General features: G+C 53.5%; 2 protein-coding genes across 10 annotated transcripts in view; both read right to left on the reverse strand.

Moving 5' to 3' along the window:
* SEC13 (SEC13 homolog, nuclear pore and COPII coat complex component) overlaps positions 1–12,737 on the reverse strand; it is a 534,021-nt gene that overhangs the window by 92,806 nt on the left and 428,478 nt on the right. The gene's annotated exons all lie outside the window — the stretch shown is intronic.
* ATP2B2 (ATPase plasma membrane Ca2+ transporting 2) overlaps positions 1–12,737 on the reverse strand; it is a 189,041-nt gene that overhangs the window by 69,440 nt on the left and 106,864 nt on the right. For all 9 annotated transcript variants that reach the window (XM_050781438.1, XM_050781437.1, XM_050781435.1 and 6 more), the window contains exons 4-5: positions 10,768–11,025; positions 9,633–9,758 (exon numbers count right to left, since the gene is read on the reverse strand). In XM_050781438.1, the coding sequence (XP_050637395.1) occupies positions 9,633–9,758; positions 10,768–11,025 (384 nt within the window). The remainder of the gene's footprint in view (positions 1–9,632; positions 9,759–10,767; positions 11,026–12,737) is intronic.

Raw genomic sequence — 12,737 nt, forward strand, 5'->3', positions numbered from 1 at the left:
CCACTTCGCCTCCAGGGGACAAGGCCCTCACATTCTGGTCTGAGACACATCAGTAGAAAGTTTCGTTGGATATGAAGGCATTGGTTCTCCGGCTTAGGTGGCAACCAAGAGGCTGCTCCCCACCTCCCAAGCCAAGACAGGATGGAAAAAGATGCAGGGGGCCAATTTCCACCCAAGATAATCAGACCCCCAAATCACCTTCTAATCTAATCGCTCCCATCGCAGCAGGGAGCTGGCAGCTCTACACCCACATCCGGAGGCAGGGAGGTGGGAGGAGGATGCCAGCCAGAGAAGGGCTTAGGCATAGAGCGCTCCCCGCCCAGCCCTGGAGATGCGCCAGGGTGTCCTCCAGAGCCCAGCAACAGCCAGGGCAGGGGTGACGGGGCATCCACAATTTCCCAGTCCTCCCTCCGTCTGTTCTCCGGTATCCCCAAGCCTCTGCTCTTACCTGTGTCCCCCCAGTTCCATTCCCCTCTTTGAGGGTTTGGAAGCCTCCCTGAGGTCCAAACCACTTAGTCAGCGCCCCCTGGATGAGACCTCAGCCTTCTTGGGCCCTGGACACTGAGTCCTGTCTCGTGGCCTCTGCCCTTGGAGCGTGCACAGCTCACTGGGCCTTGGTGTCTACCCCCCTGGCCTTCGCTCACAGTGACCACCTGAATGCCCTTCCTTCACCTCTTGTTCAAAACCTCCTCCACAGGATGAATGCCCTTCGCCTTGGGTGGCCCTCCTGACTCCCACTAGGGGACTTCATCTGTCTCCTCTGAATCACCTGCAGTCTTCTCCGGGGGTGCTTCCAGGCCTGGCTCCTTCACATGACCATGAGCCCCCTGAAGGCACGGTCTGAGTGGGAGTGTCCTCTGGGCCTCCCCCGCACAGCCTGGTTTGGAGCTGCAACTCCAGCACATTTTTTTGTACTATTTTGAACTTTCCAGGGTGGGTATGTACTACATATACAATTGGGAATACTGACACCCCTAATAAATCATCTTTATGTTTTGCAAAGGGTCACATTCATCCCAGCTGTTCCCTCTCCTCCCACACCTCGCTGGGCTGTGCCCTCTCCTCTCCCAGGCCCTCCTGCCAGGGGAAGACTCCAAAGGACTGGGGCATTTCCTAGGCTGTCCCCTCCAGCTCCACAAGTCCCCTGCAGAGGACAATGCTTAACACCATGGCAGAAGCAATTAATAGTAGAGCCACAGACATCCAAGTCAAAGGGCAGTGGGCTAAACCTCTAAAAGGACGACCACAGGGTCTTTGGGTAGGGGGCAGAGGTGGGAGCCTCTTGGGGATGGAGGCCCTGATAGGGCCTAGTGGGACCTCACTGACCACAGTCCATTGGGCAGCACACTGTAGCCCCCACCTCCTCTAACTGCCCACGGAGCCCTTCAGAAGACAAGCACGGGGAGGGGTGGAGAGAGAGCCCTAGACCTGGAAGAGGGCACCTGGGACCTGGTGTCTAATTCTGATTGCTATGTGACCTTGGGGACAGCCCCTCTCCTCTCTGGACCTCAGTTTTGTCATCTGCAGAGTGGGGAGGGAGCTGGCTTAGGTCACCACATCTCAGCGATAGTGTCTCAACACTCCGTCCCAGGAAGAACAGCCCAGGGCATGTCCTGGGTGGGGTAGACAGCTACATCTTGGGAAGAAGAGGGTGTGGAGAGGCCGGCAGAGGCCTGTGTGGACAGAATGACCAGATGGCACCCCCTTCTGGTGGACAGCTCCACAGTCCTTCACTTGATGGACAGACATGGTGGGGTGTCAACTCCATGCCAGACTCTTGGGCCTGTGGGAGGGCCCCCTGTGGTCCCTGCCCTCCAGGAGCTCACAGTCTAGCTGGGGTCAAGGAGAGCAGATAGGCACACAGATCTACAGCAATGCAAGACAAAATCAACCAAAAGATGTGGCGGGCCGGAGGGGACACAGCCAGGCAAAAGTGGGAGGTGTCCCAGTATGATGGCGGTGGGCGGCCGGGCCAAAGCTCAGCGCCCACTAAGGGAGAAGGTGCCTGAGCGGAGAGTGACAGAGCGGAGTCTTTGCTTGGTGTTCAATAGGGAGCCACTGAGAGTATTTTTGGGTGGAGGCGGAGGAAGGAAGAGAATATCTTCTGAGCATTCATGATGTGTCAAGTTCCATCTGAGCCACTTTTCGCTCAGCTGCCATAGTCTGTGAAGTGGTCAGCCTCACCCCATTTCACAGATAGGGCAGCAGCTCAGGGAGTCACCTCTGTATTCAGCCCAGGAAGGCAGAGCTGGGATGGAAGCTGGTCTGTGGCTCCAATCTTGTGCTCTTTCCACCTTGGGGACGAAGTTGGTGGGAGAGCTGCCTGGAGCAGCCCTGAGGAGCGAGAGCGGGGTCGGAGAGCGGTGGGGAGCTACCAGCCATCCCATGGGTAGGAGGAAAAGGGAGCCCAGGCTTAGGGAACACTGTGGTTTCCGTGGATGGGACTGTCTGTCCCATCCTGCCCAAGCTCCTGTCCCTGTCCTAGTCCTGTGGAGGGGATGTTCCTTGGTCTCTGACCTGGCAGCAGAGAATGGCCAGGACCTTCCCAGCTGCAGGCTCAAAGCCCATCCTGGCCTTGGGCCTGTCCTGAACAGCAGGATGGTGGCAGTCTTGGAGCCAAAGCCTTCTGTGGTGGCTCGTGGGATATGCTGAGCTGTAGGTAGCAGAACTGGGAAGCCTCCTTTTGCAAAATGGGGTTTCTGAGCCCAGAAAGGGTGAATGACTGAAGTTAGAGAGGATGTAGGACAGTAGGCACTGGACCTAGGGTTCCTTGATCTCCTGGGTGTGACCTTCCAGGTCTCTTTCTGGACAGGGAGAGGGGAGAGGTCATCTCCTCTAAAAGGGTTCCTTCAGTGGGGAGAGGCTGTGAAGAAGGGATAGAGGCCATTTCTGGGGGATACTATCTGCCTCCAGGCACAAGCACCAAACAAAGCCAATATGATTCCCAGCCCAGACACAGTTCTTCCATTATTATTGTTATTAATGCAGTTAATAACACACGCTCACAGAGCACGAGGCAGTAGGCAAAGTGTCCTCCTCACAACAGCCCTGTGAGGTAGGTTTTGGCGCAAGTTCAATCCCCAGCCCCTCTGCCCACCACTTTCTGGCTCAGAGAGCTTGAGTGATGGCCCAGGGTCACACAGCTGTGAGTGGTGGAGCCGGGACTTGAACCCGTGCTCTATCCACTACACCCCGCTGCCTCTCATGGAGAAGAGGCAGGGTAGTGTAATGGAGAGAGTGCGGGCCGAGTAGCATACTGGGCCTTCTGCAGTCACGGTGTCGTCCTAGGCTCCCTGGAGGCGGTGGCAGTGTTGGTAGGTCCGGCTCTCCCATGCCTGGCCTTCTGCTTGGTGGGGTGGGCAGCAGGCACTGGGATGTGGGCAGAGGGTTTACTGATGTCCTGCATGACCTCATGCTGTTAGTGCTCTGGCTGGCAGGGGTAAGGGGGGAGGGTATGTCGGGGTCTTGCAGGGGTTGAGCCATTGGGCCTGCTGGAGCCAGGCCTTGCTGTTTTTTGAAGACAGCCCCGCCATCCTGGCCCCCTGGCTCTAGCCCCTTTCACTGCCACATTGATGGCGTCTAGTCTAGTACTGCATTTCCCAGTGGAAGTTACTACAAGATGCTTCAAAAAGGCCACCCTAGTGGGAAATAAAGTCCATTCAGTCTTTGGAGGCAGGCTTCTGCATAGGGGCTACAGGAAGAGCCCAGAACTGGGGTCTGGCTCCCGCCCTGCCCCTGACCTCTGTGGGGCCTTACACTTCTGATCTGGGCCTCAGTTTCCCCAGCTGCAAATTGGGATAGGACCAGGGTCCTCTAGGGATCATCGAATCCCCTGAAATGCTGCAAGATCAGGCGTTTGGGCATCTGGGATCACTGCTTTAGTGGAACTCTCATGGAAGTTCATGACCTGGGAGGGTTTAAAAAACACTGGCTTTCCAGGAAGACAATGAAAAGATGAGGCGCTGCTCCATGTGAAAGGAGACCAAAGAGGCAGGATATCCAAGTGGCACATAGGACCCCACAAGGATCCTGGCCTGGAGAATGCTGCAGGCACAATTGGCAGAATGTGAATATGGATGGCACAGCAGGTAACAGTACTGCATCAATGTCAAGTTTCCTGAATTGATGGCTTGTTGTGGTTATGCATGAGAATACCCTTGCTCTTGGGAGATACACCTGCAGTGTCTAGTGGGAGAAGGCCATCACATCTGCATGATGAGGGGGAGAGTGAGATTTGTCAGACAGCAAAGAGGGCAAAAGGTTAGCAACAGCCAAATCAGAGTGAAGGGCATGCCCGTATTCTTTGTACCATCCTTGCAACTTTTCTGAAAGTTTGAAATTATCTTAAAACACAAAGCTAAAAAATAGGCCTAGGTCAGAATTTGCACTCTAGGTCCCACCCATATGTGGCTTGACCCATAGGGACTTTAAAAAATGGGAATTTCTTGCTAATACTTAAACATCGAGAGCTTGTACAGGGAAATCTGGATTTCTGGCTCCTCTTGCAGAGCGAGCACTGAGGTCAGATTGGGCTGGCACTTCTGCAGGCAGCAACGGGAAGCAGCTGCGGTCTGGGTTTGGCACCTGTGCTCTCCCTACCTGGCCCTGGCCCTGCAGACATACGAGTTTGCAATTTCTGAACATTTTTACTCTGTGCCATCTGAAGATACACCAGACACAGGTTTGTGTCTGCCTGTCTGTCCTTGGCAGACAGTAAGTAAGGTAGGGGGAAATCTGCCTAGTTTTGGTGATTTCCTAGGTGCCCTGAGTGTTGAGGTCATTTGAGTCTTTCTGAAGGCTGGTCTGCCCTCATTTGTCAGATGGGGAAACTGAGGTTCTGAGGGGCAGAGGCCACAGTGGGAGCAGTTGGAGGGCTGGAATCTGGGTGTTCTGCCTCCAAATGCCACGTTCCTTCTACACCATACAGCACCTCACACCTGCAGGGTTTGTTTGCAAAGGACAGCCACATGTGTGCATGCCTGGGGTCCCCACAACAGCCCTGTGGGGTAGGCAGTGGGGGCCCCACCAGCTCCACCATTGCACTAACAGAGACACAGAGGCTCAGAGAGGTGAAGGGACGTGTCCAGCGTCACGGGCCAAGCATGATTGGACCAACTGACCAGAACTGAGTGCTTTCTGCCCTCTTCTAAGCTGAACCAGTGCATGAGATGACACTATGGCTTTCTCAACCACCATAAGGACCCCACAAGTGTCCCCAGCCTGGTCCCTCTGTGTTGTTCGTCAAGGATCACCAGACTGGAAGGCCCAGCAAGGCCTCCCCGCCCATGTAAAGGGCCCATGGTGGCTGGTTGTGCACAAAAATGAGCATTCATATGGCTGTTATGCAGGGAGTTCACAACACCGGGGAAGAAACTAATCAAGGAACACCCCCTGGGGGAGGCAGGCTACTGCAGGCTGAAGGCAGGGAGGAGTTAGATGATGGAGAGGAAGTGGGTAGCCCAGAGAGGTGGGAAAGGGGAGATATTTGAGATGAAGGATGAGAGGGGGAAATGGATATTTCTGGAGGTTCCAGATTTCAACACAACCTCATGAGCTGGGGCCATAATCAGAAGGGGGAGAAGCTCGTTGGAAGTCCCTGGCTAAGAAGGAGTAGAGTTGGGATTGGAACTCAGTCTGTTTCACCCCCAAGTCCAGGCCCCACCCAAGGAATGGGGAAGGGGACCAACTCATCTTGAGCCTCCCTGTGCAGCACTGTGCTAGTGGATCCACTTACATCATATCATGAACGACATTCTTATCATCCTCCCAGGGAAATGAGCTCAAAGAAGTAAAGCCATGTGCCCGAGGCCACACAGCAAGTTCGCTTGAGAGCTCAGGTCCTGTTCAGCTCAGCCTGACGCTCTGCTCTACCACTCTGCACAGCTTCTCCCCACTCACTCTGGAGGACAGAGCCTAAGGTCTGCAGGGCCCAGGGGTGAGCTGGGCACAACCTTCTGAGAGCTTCCAGCTTAGAGCTCCCGGCTGCCCAGACCTGTGTGGGCAAGAGGATTGATGCCGAAACACATCCTGGTAGTGTTGTGTTTGTGGCCAAGGACAAGTGCATGTGGCCAAGGACAGCAGAGCCTATAAAAGTGCGACCAGTGAGATCTGATTGGGTGGTGGGATGGTCTATGAATTTTGCTCTTCATTTTATTTGAGATGGTTTGTGCAGTGCAAAACTCAGTCACCATGATGGGGCTGTGTCTGTTTGGGCCAAGCATGAAGTGGAGTGTCACAGGCTAAAGGTGGGTCCCAGGTGCTCAGGGGGTGACTGCCACAGGGCAATGGTGGTCAGGGAAGCCTTCATGGAGGAGGTGGGGCTTGAGCAGATGGGAAAAAGTTAAGTGGGCAAAGAGGAAGAAACAAGACTAGGAAGAGAGGACAGCCTCAGCAGAGGCAGATTGAAGGGAGCAAGACAAGGTGGATCAGCAGTAGAGGCAGAGTGGGAGACAGGGCATGGTGAACGTACTCTCAGGGTTGGGAGGGGCGCTGAATGCAGTACCCACTCAGTGGGTCACTCTCCAACATCCCCACCCGCAGCCTGTCTACATCCTGCTCATAGACAGTCAGTGACGGGGAACTCACTATCTTACAGGCAGCCTCTTTTGTCCTATAATGGTCCCCACTGTTACAGAATTGTCTTTCCAATTATACTGCTTTCTATGGAGTCAGCTATGCCCCTTTCTCAGTTTCTCCCTACGAGTTTGAGCTGAGCCATACTCCCTTGCCCTGCTGACTCTCACGCAATTGGATTTCAGATGCCAGGGCTTCAGGCTCGCCATGGAGCTTCACTTTCTTCCATCTGGTTCATCCTGCATCCTGTGATCATCTTTCTGGATCCTGACAGTTGCTTTCTTTTTGCCACCCTCCTGCACTTGTGGGCTCTGAGAGACTGATGGGAACACTTCGCACACTGCAACAGGACAGAGCTCCAGGGAAGGTCACTAGAAACCATCCACCAGATTACTAGCAACCCAAGAACCAGCAAGAACCCACCGAGATCTCCAGGTTCCCACATGCCCCTCTCCTTCCTGTCCACAAGGACATCCTGGAGATGTTGGCTGACGTCTTCTGATACCCAGAGGCCCCAGGCCTATTCCATCTACCCAGGCTTCCAGCCAGATTCAGACCAAAGCCGCTGGTTCAACTTGGGCTCACAGGGCCTGTAGTGGCTATTTGCAGCCACTCCTTTCTCATCTCAGTGCTCACAGGCCACCATTCCAAAATGACTGGGAATCCTGCCAAGACCAATGCTGACCCCAGCAGCCCAGGCTTCACGGGACTCACTGGGATCCCTGCTGAGACCTGGAATGCCTTCTGTCTGTCCTCAGTCCCCTTGTCCTTCCCCACTAAGGGGTGAGCTCTCTTCCGAGTCTCCAAGGACCTGCAGGCCTCAGCTCTCCTGTAGGATCTCTTGGTCTCCTGGGACTTCTGGTCTCCCTGGAGACATCCCGGCCTCTCCAAGTTTTGAGGCTTGTTGACAGAGTTGGCATACACAGTCAACCGAAATATCATCCTGAAATCTCCTGCTCCCATCCTCTGCCTTCAGCACTGTCTTATTTTTGGCACCTGTGTTCCCTCTGGGCCCTCTTGCCCCTGCTCCTAGACGCAGCCACCCTATGACTCACTCCAGGCTGGATGGTTGGCTTCCCACCCATCTCTGCCCATTGTGTCTTTTCCAGGGTCTCTCTGCACCTGTGCCCTCCTCCTTGGCTGGTTTGTGATGCTGTCAGGCCAGTGATTCTGAACATTCTCTCTCCAGCCTCCTGCCAGCATCCTCCCCTCTTCCCTCTTCTCCAAACTGTCTGAAGTTTCCATCCTCTCAGGCCCATGCCTGCCCCGGGCTTCCACACATCCAGAGGACTTACCTGGCCACTGCCCCCAAGGATGCTCTGTCTGTCAACCACTTCATCCCAGAGGGCAGGACCCGGGCCACAGGGCCGTAACAATTTATTGAACTCTCATGTGGCCCTATGTTCTAAGAGGTCATTTGGGGCATTCTATGGTTTCTCAGTGAGACACTGGGGGCTTTGCACTTGCTGTCTGTCTGCTTGGAATACTTTTCTTCTCATTGTTCTGATTTTAGGTCAAATGCAACCTTTTCAGACAGGCCTTCCTTGACCAACTCAGATTCCTGTGCCTTCCCTGCAGGTCTCTATATCTCACTATGATGGTGGAACATCTTCATCTGACTTACCATTATCTGAAGTTACCTTGCATATTTGCTGGCTTGTTCCTTTACTGGTTCTCTCCTTTACTAAATTCTAAGCTCCAGGACAGCAGAGACCTTGTTTGTTCCCTTAACTAGTGGCACACGGTATGTGCTTAACAATTGTTGGTTAAATAAATGCTGGATAAATAAATGCCCCCACCTCTACTCTCACTCCTACCATCCTGTCCTGTAGACCTGCTTGTATTTCCAGGACATTCCACACTCTTTCAGACCTCTGTGCCTTTGTACGTGGTTCCCTCTGCTAGGAGGGCCGTTTCTCTACGATTGGACTTGGAAAGCTCCTATTCATCCTTTAAAACCCAGCTCAACACTACCTCCTCCAGGGAGCTCTGCTTCTTCCTTGGCTTTCTCACAACACCTTCCTCACACGTCTACTGTAGGATTAGCTGTTGGTAGGCCTGAATCCCCGAGGCCATTTAGGCTGGGGGCTCCCATAGGCAGGGGCTGGGCCTGAATCACTGGTGAATTGGGGGTGGAGATAGTACCAGCACTTGGCCTAAACACCCAGAGTAGCTTTGCAGAGGGTGTTTGCTGAGCACTGCTGGCCAATAAGGCCTTTTGGGTGTCCCTGTGAAAAGGGGTCTCACCTGGCTAGTGTGTCACCCCTGCAGGGTTTCCCCACCTCTTCTCTGCCCCTGAGTGAGCTTGTAAAAATGTAAACATGATCAGCTCACTGCTTAAAACCGTTCCAGAGAATCCTCATCACAATTTCCAAACTGCTGACCATGGCCCATGAGGCCTGACCTCTGGCCTCTCCACTCTATTTCACTGCAGCCTCCAGCCGGTCCTGTCTCTGGGCTTTTGCCCCTGCTGTTTCCTCTGCCTGGTGTGCTCTTCCTCGGATAGTCACAAGGCCAGCTCCTCCTCATCACCCACACTCAGTACACCTTGTGCCCTGTTTGTTTTCTTCACACACTTCTCTGCTCAGGAATTTTCACATCTCCTCCCTGCTCCTCGCTCTGCCACAAGCTCCTCAGGGCTGAGCCTTTCCTGCCTCACTCACTGCTGCAGCCCCAGTGCTGGGCCCAGTGCCTGGCACACAACCATGGCCAGAACGCTTATCACCTGACTGATTCTGTCTCATCTCTGATGAGAGTGGGTTTCAGTGTTCAGCTTTTTAGTAAACCAAGTCACTAGAAGGCCAATGCCATGAGGGAAGGGATGCTTTGTCTATTTTATTCACTGCAGTCTCCCCAGGGCTTGGGTTGCTGAGTGCACAGTAGGCTCAATGTGTGTTTGTGAGGGAAAAGGAAGGGAGTTCTCACTTGGGGCTGAGCTGGCTGGAGATACCAGAGCCAAGGATCAAAGTCTCGGAGTCCCTTCAGCCTCATGAAGGGGACACATAGGCATCCCCTGTGCATGGCGACGGGAATGGGCCCAACATCAGGCTGAAGCTCACCTGACAGCAGCATGGGGTCCTTGTCCACGGACTTGCGCACCTGGTCAGACTCTCCGGTTAGAGAGCTTTCATCAATCTTGAGGTCATTGCCCTGGATGAAGAGGCCGTCAGCAGGAAGAAGGTCACCTGGCAAGAGGAAGGGCAGGGGAGTCAGCAGGCTCTCAGGTGGCTAGAAGGCTGGAACATTCCCTTAAAGGTGCGATTACCAGGGAAGGTTTGCCATCAGGGATAGAATGTCTAGAGCTCACAGGGTGTAGGAACCAAGATGGTGCCCACAGACGGCCCATGTATAGCTCAAGACTGGAGCTAAGATGCACAGAACAAGGCCTGGAGGGCTGAGGTTGGGGACCTGCAACCCTCGCTCAAGCAGGCATGTACTTTATGAAGTGCTTCTCTTGACCTCACCTGACCTTGGAGTGCAGGTCTCCCAACAATTCATTCTTCTTTAGTCTCAGTTATGGTTTGGGGAAATCTTTTGGAAGGAACCAGTCTGTCTTGGCTGGGTAGAGAAGGCCCCAACAAAGTCACATTGTCAAGGGGAAATCAAGTCCTTTATGGCAGAGTGAGGAGGGGCACTCCAATCTCTACCCTTCTGCCTCAACTTACCTAGGACATATCTGGCTCAAACTCCCTTTGGTGCCAGCCTGCCCATTTTCTCCATGGCAGTAGCACAAGTCCAGAATATTCAGTTATCCACTTATAGGCTTTCTAACATCTCCTCTAGCCCAACAAGCATCCATTAGCAGCCAAATCAGGGATGGGAAACAGATTTCATCTAATAAACCCATTCTGAGCATTAGTGGTTGTTGGAACGCTGTGCTGAGAAGGCTTCTGCGGCTGTATGCAGGCTCTGAGCTGTGACTGATTAGTAATGTCTGCTATGGGTGGAAGTCTGGAGAGTGGTGGCACATGTGCCATGTACTTGTCATTTCTGATTTAAATGGATTCTGGGATTGTACCCCCTCCAGGACGTACCCTTCTACCTCCTAAAGGATCTCAGAAGACATCTTGGTTTGGGTTCAGCCTTCAGGAAGGCACCCCCTTCCTTGAGCCAATCTCTTTGCATCAGCCTGGCCTGTCCCACCTCTGCCTATAATCCAGCTTTAGAACCTGGCTCTGTGGCTGGGACACTTACCATATTTGACCTGGGCTATGTCCCCAACCACGATCTCAGCCACAGGGATCTGGACCACCTGGCCAGCCCGGACCACGGTGAATTTCTGTTCCTGCTCGATGCGGCTCTGCAGGCCCCGGAACTGTTTCTCTTTGCTCCAGTCATTGAAGGCCGTGACCAGGACCACACAGATAACTGAGAGGAGAATGGCAGCCCCCTCGATCCAACCTGCCTCTGCCTCTCCTTCATCCTCTGCCCCACCCTGGGCCGTCGCGCATCCTGAAAGACCAGATAGAAGCAGGCAGGGTGAGGTCAGCCAGGCAGGAGAGGCCTCATGGGCTGGATTTACAGCTCAGCTCTGCCAAGTAACAAGTGTTAAGAATCAGATGATAATTATCCACTGATTCAGTGTGTCTGGGAACCAAACCCTGTGGAAAGTACTTCACACAGATTGTCTCACAGGGAGGGGACTCACACTGCCCATTTCACAGATGTGGAAACTGAGGTTTATCAGAGAGGTCAAGTGACTTGCCCAAGCTATGAAGGGCAAGTAGGAAGCTAGAATGTGAACCCTGGCAGTCTGGCTTCAGAGCCCACCATCTTAGCCTCTTCAGTTTTCTGCCTTTGTTCTAGCTGTGAGATCTTGGGCAAATGACTCCCTTTCTGAAACTCGTTTTCTCATCTGGGTAAAATGGGAAGAATATTCTTTATCTCGGGAACCTATTGTGAGAGTTGAAATTCAATGTGGTAAAGTTCACGGACTCTACAGCATAGACAAGGCACAGAGGAGAGAAAAGATAATTTAACTGATGAGAAAAGACAAGGAATTTTCTCTAATTCATGAGAAAAGAGAGGAAGCGAGGCATTTTTTTTCCCAGAACAAAGGCAGCCAATACTCCATGTGCTTGAGGGTCTGAGAAGGCAGTTTTGCCGAAGTCCTCTTCTGTTGGAGTCTCATTACATTGCCTAGGCAGGTTGGGAAGATGAGCTGGTTCTAATCCTGCTGCTGCCTCTGCATGATTTTGGGTAAGTCATTGCCCTTCCCCAGCTTCAGTGGCCTCATCTGCAAAATAGGGATCACTGAGACCACCTTCTGGGGCTCAGGGAGAGGAAGGGGGAAACTCCTGGCCAGAGCTCAGCGCACAGGAGGTTCTCTAACTCAGTTCTTGTCAGATGTCAGCTGAGGAGTGAGCCGCCCTCCACAGTGAGGACACTGATGCTTGAGCTGCAGGCCACCTGTCTGACCTACAGTGACCCTGCATCCCACACCCTTGCACCACTGAGCCTCCCAGTCTAGGCCCCCAAAACTCTCGAGGTCTGCCTGGCCCATGGGGTAAAGAGAAAAAGAAGAACCTAAGCACATCAGATCTGAAGGCATCAGACCCAAAGGCAGGTCCTACCCATGCAGTGCTGGGCCTACGGCCCTTCCATGCCCCTTTCCCATCCCCACAAGGATCCTGAAAGCAAGAGGTGGAGGCCCAGGAGGTGAGGTGCCACAGTCAGGACACACCCAGCCTTCATTTCCCCTGGGACCTGGGGAGCGGCCATTTCCATGGAAAGGAATCTCCAGCAGCATCTGACCATCCTTCCTGGAAAACTCAGAGCAGTTCCCCTCCACAGGGGCCAGGTGGGGCACTGGATACCCTGCAAGGCCTGCTGTGCACCCAGCATTCACTTTAACCCCTAAGGGGGCTGTTCAGAGAGAAGCAGAGACTTACCTGCGGTCACACAGCAGATAATGGGAATTTATCCAGGTCTGGAATCTGACACCAGACCTGGCCTGTTCACTCTCCCCGAGCCCAGCAGTCCCCTCTGCCATGTGTTTGCCAAAGATTCATGGCTGAGCATCTGGAAATCCAGTCTGTCTCAAGGAACAGAGAACAGAAGCTTCAAGAGACCCCGATGGAAGCTTCTGGAAAGCCAGGGGTCAGAAGCAACATGACAAGAAGGCCAAGTGACACTCAAGGAATGTTTATGGGCTTTTGGCTCCT

The sequence above is a fragment of the Macaca thibetana genome, chromosome 2 (assembly GCF_024542745.1).
Source record: "Macaca thibetana thibetana isolate TM-01 chromosome 2, ASM2454274v1, whole genome shotgun sequence".
NCBI lineage: Eukaryota > Metazoa > Chordata > Mammalia > Primates > Cercopithecidae > Macaca > Macaca thibetana.